The following is a 6,833-nucleotide window of genomic DNA, read 5'->3' as shown; positions in this document are numbered from 1 at the left end:
TGATTCTTGAGTATTCATATATATCAGGCACTGCCTTCTTCCATGTTTGGAAAAATGGGGAAAAGTATGTGATCAAGACTAAGAAGGAGAGGCAAGTGGGAGATGTCAAATAGGAGCTTTGCTGGCCACCACTGCCCTATACCACATCTAGAGCTCAATCTGGGAGCTGGGAAGTGAGTCCAGAAAATTTCACGAAAACATCATTGGGGCCTTCAGTCCCAAAGGAAGATAAACAGTCAGACTGTGGGTGTGCCTTTGGCAAACAAGAGCCCTTTGGAATTTCTTTTTCTTTTTTTTTCTTTTGCTCTTACCATGAATTAACAGCACTCACTCTCCTGGGCTACTGGGAACATATCTTTCATGCCTCTGACATAGCAAACCTTGAGGTTGGTAAGCAAGCCTTTTATTTGGAAGATGCTGTGAGGGTTTATCACTGAGTCAATGGAGAAAGCAATGAGAGTCTGTGAGAGGAAACAGTACAAAAATGGAAGATCTTCAGCATAATAATTGCAAGGCAACATTTCAGGGCAGTTTAATTTCCTACTGCATTTTAATAACCAATACAGAAGTTATAAAAATGTCATTTATAGAGAAACTCCAACCTTTTGTTTTCCTCGTTATTCTAATAGATCAAATGGAACATATAATATGATTTAAAAAGAAATTTTTTTTTTGCCAAACACTGTAATCAATCTTGCATGCTACTGATCTTGCAGTTACAGCTTGTCACACACTCAAAATAGAAGAGTTCAACGAGGAGAAAACTCTGCTCTTTTCCTTTCTGATAACAAGGCAGAAAGTCTTTTACAAATTTCATCTGTAGGCATTTTCCCTACAGTTTGATCAGATTTAACTAAAAGTTAACACTGTCGCCATTCTCAGGCACTGAGGTGGTGTTGATGGGGACAACTTCATTGATGGGGACCTTGGTGTTTTAGGAGGTGGGGGCAGGTTTTTTAATCCATTAGCTTCTTCTTTCTCTGTTCACCACCAAGAACGAGCTCCAAACCCACCCAGTGAGGCTGGGAAGCATGGGCTGGGTAAGGCGGGAAACCACCCTCTGCCCCGGCTGAGCCTGTGAGGGGCGGGGGGGAGGACGATGGGCGGAGGCTGCCTGCAGAGATGGCAGGCCTTCCTCCTGCAGGCTCACTGACTCATCTGAAGCCTCCTCCTCCTCCTCTAAAATCAGCTAATGTGGCCCCCCCAGGGACCTTTACAACCGGACTTTATTTTCTGCCGCTAGTAACATTGCAAAAGCAGAATCTGGCTTCTCGGCAAGGACTTCTGGCTTGTCAAACTCGACCACCTGAAAGTCAGAGAAAAAGAGCTGAAATTGGCAGAAAATATCTGCTCACCTAGAGCCCAAACCATTAAAGCCTCTGAGGAGGTGAAGCCAATAACTTCCCGCACCTTCCCATTTTCCATGACCAGGACAAGGTCGCAGTTGAGAACCGTGTTGAGGCGATGGGCAATGGTCAGTACCGTGCAGCCTTTGAAGGCATCTTTGACGGTGCTCTGAACAAGGGTGTCAGTCTTGGAGTCCATGGAGGCGGTGGCTTCATCAAGGAGAATGATCTGTTGAGGAAGGCACATGGTAAAAGTCACACTAAACCAAAGCTGCACCTGAGGGAAACTCACAGCCTCAGCTCTATTTATCTTTTAAAAAGGAGGAGAAGGAAGAGGAGGAGGAAGAGAAGGAAGAGCTGAAAAGTCATGAGCTAAGAGCCCATCTCAAAAGACTAGAACAACAGCAGCAAAATAAAAGTCAGTTCATAGCACCTCCATCTCCTTCAGAGGGACTGGCTAAAAGAATAAGGTGGTATGTTCTTTACTTATCTTTTTTAAGTGTTTTATTCTAGACTTGCAAAGTGGTAGGAGGCTTTCTCTACCATGCTAACAGGAGTCAGTGTGAGCTATAATAACAGCAATTGTACTAGTTTCCTATCACTGCTATAACAAATGAGCACAAACTCAGAGGCTTAAAACAACACAAATTTATTGCCTTGCTTTTCTGGAAGCCAGAAGCCCTAAAGTCAAGGTATTTCCAGGGTCATATCCCTTTTGCCAGCTCGAGGGAGAAACTGTTCCCTTGCCTGTTGCACATGCTCAGGGCTGCCTGTGTCCCTTGGCTCGTGCCCTCTTCCTGGTATTCTCTAATGACTACCCCCACTGTCACATTGCTTCTCTTTCTGACTCGCTTGCCTCCCTCTTATACAGACTTGCATGGTTACCCTAGGCCCACTCAGGTAATCCAGGATAGTCTCCCCAGCTTAAAATCCTTGATTTAATCACGTCTCCAAAGCCCCTTTTTTCCCAGGTATGGGGGTATATTCACTAGTTCGGGCTATCAGGACTCAGACATCTTTGGAGGGGGAGAGCATTATTCTGCCTACCACAGTGCTGGTTTGGAAGTCAGAGGGCTTGAGCTCAGCTCTAACTCTGCTTCACCTTGACTAAAATACTTGAGACCTCCCCACCGTCACCAAAGGTTCTGTGTCCTCCTCTATAAAAGGGGTTTATACCTTCTTCTGAGCATGAAATGCAAAGATAACCCACAAACCACTTAGCAGTGTATAGTGCCTCAGTCAGCCTGGAATGCATGGTGATGCCAGCTCCCAGCTCCGGCCATTAGCACGTCTACACAGCACACAGGCTGGGTTACACTTTGATCAGGGTTCAGAGAATGGGATTCCCAAAGCAATAGCAATCCCTTCCTTGAAATCAGTAACCAAGGATGACTATGTCACTAAGAAAAATGAGTATAAACATTACAATTCTCATATCTTAGCATTCTGAAGGCCTTCTTTGGCATTCTGGGTATTGTTTATCAGGCTTCAGAATTGTTCAGGGACAAGGCAAAAAAGAGTCGAGAGGCAGATTTCTCATACTCAGAGCACTTAGGAGAAAGAGAGAATACCTAAGTAAGGCTTCCCAGGGGGAGGCCCAGCAGAGGCAGGTGCTATTGCTCTAAATGGCTGTTATTTTTCAATTTTTTACCCCTTACAACTTTGTCTTAAAAGAAACTGATCGGTTTTTAAATGGCTCAATTGTTCTCTCTTTGCCAAAAGACAAACACGTAGCTCTACCTCCTGGATTGAGTGGCGCTGCGGGAAATATCCAAAATTTGACCAATTCATTTTTCCATGCTGTTTCCTTACTTTTGAATTACGGAGAAGTGCTCGGGCCATACAAAGCAGCTGACGTTCCCCTACTGAGAAGTTTTCTCCATTTTCTGTGACTTCTGCCTGTAATTTTTCTGGGAGTTTCATTATCTATAAAACACAGAAAATGCCACATTTATGCTGATGATCTATAAAATTGTCCTGCATCGTCTCTATTGATTGCCCCACTCATGCATTCATCAGCTGGCTTTATTTTACTGAGGAATAGAAAGTACAAAACAATCATTTCAGCATTGTAAACAGTCACCAGGGAAGGACCAGGGAGTAGGCGGACATTAATAATTTAAAATCACAGTATGATTCATAGAACCCTGTAGACACCTCGAGAAAATAGGACAAATGGTACACATGTGGGTCCAGAGAAACACAAACGAAGTGTAAATGGCTTTCAGGGTCCCTATTTCCATGGACAAAATACACATGGGATGGGAGTTTTCTAGTCACCAAGGAAAAGTACTACAGCATCTGATTTATCCAGTCACAGTGGCATTGGAACATGCTCACCTTGGTACCCCGTCTTGGGGGAGAAAATCCCCTCCTTGTTGCAGAGATGGTCATACTCACCTGCATCTCTTCTAGGGCAGGACACCGTCTCACAGAAACTGGTCATACTGGCCATTCCTGGAGCCTGCCATACCCTCTCAACTTCCTGTGGTTTATGTGTTCCCATAAGCAAAGGAGGCTATTGGCAGAGCAGCGGGATGCCCCATCTGCTCTAGAGACTGATGCACTTGGGTTCCAGTCTCCATTCTGCCAATTACTAGCTTGCACATGTTTCTTCTCTGAGTCTTAACTGTTGCACCTCTAAAAATCGGGGTAGGAGTCCCAACCTCAGAGGGTTGCTGTCAAGACAGGACCAAGTGAGGTGAGATCATACATGCAGAGCTCTTGTCCAGATCATTGCAGAGGCCTAAAAATATTATCTATTGTTGCTTTTAACAACAAAGAGTAAATAAGGATCGTATTCCTCTGACACATGTGATACCAGCAAATAAGCCTGGCCAAATGCTGGCTTAGGGCTTGTCAAATCCAAACCTGGGCCCTGGTGCTGGGAAACAGACTTATCCTGGCCAGTGCCAAAGACCTACTGTGTCTCTCATGAATGTCCTCTCCAGAACCTGCCAGAGCATCTCATCTGAGTGGCTCTCAAATGGATCCAAGTTGTACCTACAATAGAGGAAAGAGCAGGGAGCTGGATTTCTGAGAAAGACAGGATGGGGAACATGTTTTCTGCAGCATGTGGGAGAGAATGAGGGGTGATGTGTATGATGACCTCCATGCCCCCAAAAGCAATGCTTAGCCCAGGACAAGGGTCCATAAAATAACCAATCTCAGGCCAAGAGGGCAAAGCCCCATGCTGGGGCAGAGACTACCAAGGCAGGAGAGACAGCACTGGGTCAGGCACTCAGGAAGACACATTTGGTCCTCACAGTGGCCATAGACAGCAGACCTTTGACTCTATGCAAATTCTTGGCAAAGAAGGTGCAGCGGGGAGGATTCACTTTGCCTTCAGAAGCAAGAGGTACAGCAGTGGCTCCCAGGACTTCACCCAGGGTGTCCCATTTGGGGGTATAGGTCTAGTATCTCAAGGCATGGAATGTATTTTTCTTACAATTCTAAATGGTGCTCAGGGGGAGAAATGTCTCTCTCATCAGGGATGCAGCCATTGCCCTGGACTAAATGAGAAAACTGTTTTTTCCCTTGTCCCTTGACATCAGATCTTGAGCCCCATAGAAGCTGCAACTCTCTTGTTTCTGTACTTGAACAACTTCTGTTCATTTCTCAGTGAGAATAAATTGGTACACTTCCCTATGGATGGCTACATATATGGGGTAACCACTTATTTTATTTCACTAACTGGGTACTTTTGAGGGTGGCCAATGCTAACTTTATAGGATGCTAAGACACAGGCATAAACCAGGGCTCTTCAAGGTCAACGGGGATATCTGTTCCCCCTATGTGTGAGCATCTTGCTTATTGGTGATATAACACATGAAATACAGATAATGTTCAAGGCCCTAGTCCTTGGTTCCTCCTAAGGCTTCAGTCAGGAACAGGTACTAGAAGTGTTTGTGAGCACCTCAGGATGGCTGCTTTCCTTAGCCCCACCGTGGGCAATTAACGAAGTTCCTGGCTGGTCTGATTTTACTACCCCCAAAATAGGAATGCACAACGATCAAAAACAGCTACCTTACTGTACCTACAAACAGGACAGGATCCTGGGGGATCACAGTCAGCTTGGTTCTGAGGTCTTCCAAACCTATAGTGCAGATATCCACCTCATCAATGAAGATGGTACCGCCAGCTGGCTCCACCAGACGAAACAAGGCCATTCCCAAGGACGACTTTCCTGGGAATAATAAAAGTAAGAACAGCAAATCAAACATCAGTTTGTACTTCCATCATATCCAAGTATCTAATCAGGGGAATTTGTAATGTGGTTAAATGGCTCTGTGCAGATGACTATGCAGACAGAAAGGCTTCACTCTGTGGAGGCAATCAGCTGCCCTGACACAGTTAACCTGCCCATTCCTGCAGGGGCTGTTAACACACGACTCATCCTCTGGGCCTCGTTTCACCAGAATGATTCTCATTTAATTAATTCAAAAACTGGTGTGTGTTTGTTTCCAACTCCACACATCCATTCAACCTGAAATCCTAATTTACAGTAAAGAGATTTGAGGGGGGAAAAAAACAGCCAACCCACCACACATACACTCTGGTATGGCTCAACCAGCATCCCCAGGGAAATACAAAGAAAACAACACTGTCCTCACCAGAACCTGTTCTTCCAACAATTCCAACCGTCTGCCCACTTTGAATGTTCAAGTTCAGCCCATCAAGAACAAGGGGAGTGTCGTCTCTGTATCTCATCTGATAGTTTCTGAATGTTATCTCCCCACGGCTGGGCCAGTCATGGGGACAAGTCTCCACTTTGAGGGGGTGAGTGGATTCAGGAACACAGGTCTGGAAAGCAGAATAACCAATGACAGGTTAATAATCATTCACCTTTTCATTCATTTGATTAATTCATTCATTCCCACAGTTCGAGGCCCTGGTGTTCATGGTGGTGAGCTAGATCAAGAAATCCACTCAAGAAGTCGCACTCCAATGGGGAAGTCAGATAAGAAACAAGAAATGAAATCAGAAATAAAGACAATAAAACATAAAATAACATAAACAAAACATTTAAAAAGAAAAAACATTGGGGCCTCTGGGTGGCTCAGTCCAATAAGTGTCCAACTTTGGCTCAGATCCTGATCTCACCACTTGTGAACTCAAGCCCCATGTTGGGCTTTGGGCTGACAGCTCAGAGCCTAGAGTCTGCTTCAGATTCTGTGTCTCCCTCTCTCTCTGCCTCTCCCCAGCTTGTACTCTGTCTCTCTCAGTCTCTCGGAAATAAATGTTAAAAATTTTTTTTAAATAAAAAATAAATAAAAATGAAGACAATATGTATAGTGAAAGGGGGTAGGCAGAGTAAAAGTAACTAACTTAAGGGTTGAAGAAGGCATCTATGAGGATGTGCCATTCAAGCTAAGACCTGGAATACTGATATAAGAAAATTTGAGTCCAGAGCCTTTCAGGTAGAGTAGACAGTGCAAAGACCCTGACAGCAGAACAAGCTTGGGCACTTTGAGGAATAGAAAGAAA

General features: G+C 44.7%; 1 protein-coding gene across 3 annotated transcripts in view; it reads right to left on the bottom strand.

Moving 5' to 3' along the window:
• Positions 1–387: 387 nt before the first annotated feature.
• The window catches only part of LOC144220908 (ATP-binding cassette sub-family C member 12), a 68,531-nt gene continuing 62,085 nt past the window's right edge, over positions 388–6,833 (bottom strand). For all 3 annotated transcript variants that reach the window (XM_077751269.1, XM_077751268.1, XM_077751270.1), the window contains 6 exons: positions 5,960–6,149; positions 5,373–5,532; positions 4,271–4,349; positions 3,159–3,272; positions 1,411–1,575; positions 388–1,306 (listed from right to left, as the gene is read on the bottom strand). In XM_077751269.1, coding sequence (XP_077607395.1) covers positions 1,214–1,306; positions 1,411–1,575; positions 3,159–3,272; positions 4,271–4,349; positions 5,373–5,532; positions 5,960–6,149 — 801 coding nt within the window. In that variant the 3' untranslated portion in view covers positions 388–1,213. The remainder of the gene's footprint in view (positions 1,307–1,410; positions 1,576–3,158; positions 3,273–4,270; positions 4,350–5,372; positions 5,533–5,959; positions 6,150–6,833) is intronic.

The sequence above is a fragment of the Crocuta crocuta genome, unplaced genomic scaffold (assembly GCF_008692635.1).
Source record: "Crocuta crocuta isolate KB4526 unplaced genomic scaffold, BGI_CrCroc_1.0 scaffold124, whole genome shotgun sequence".
Classification (NCBI taxonomy): Eukaryota; Metazoa; Chordata; class Mammalia; order Carnivora; family Hyaenidae; genus Crocuta; species Crocuta crocuta.
Note: the sequence above shows the minus strand (reverse complement) of the source record. Positions and strands in the feature narration are given on the sequence as shown.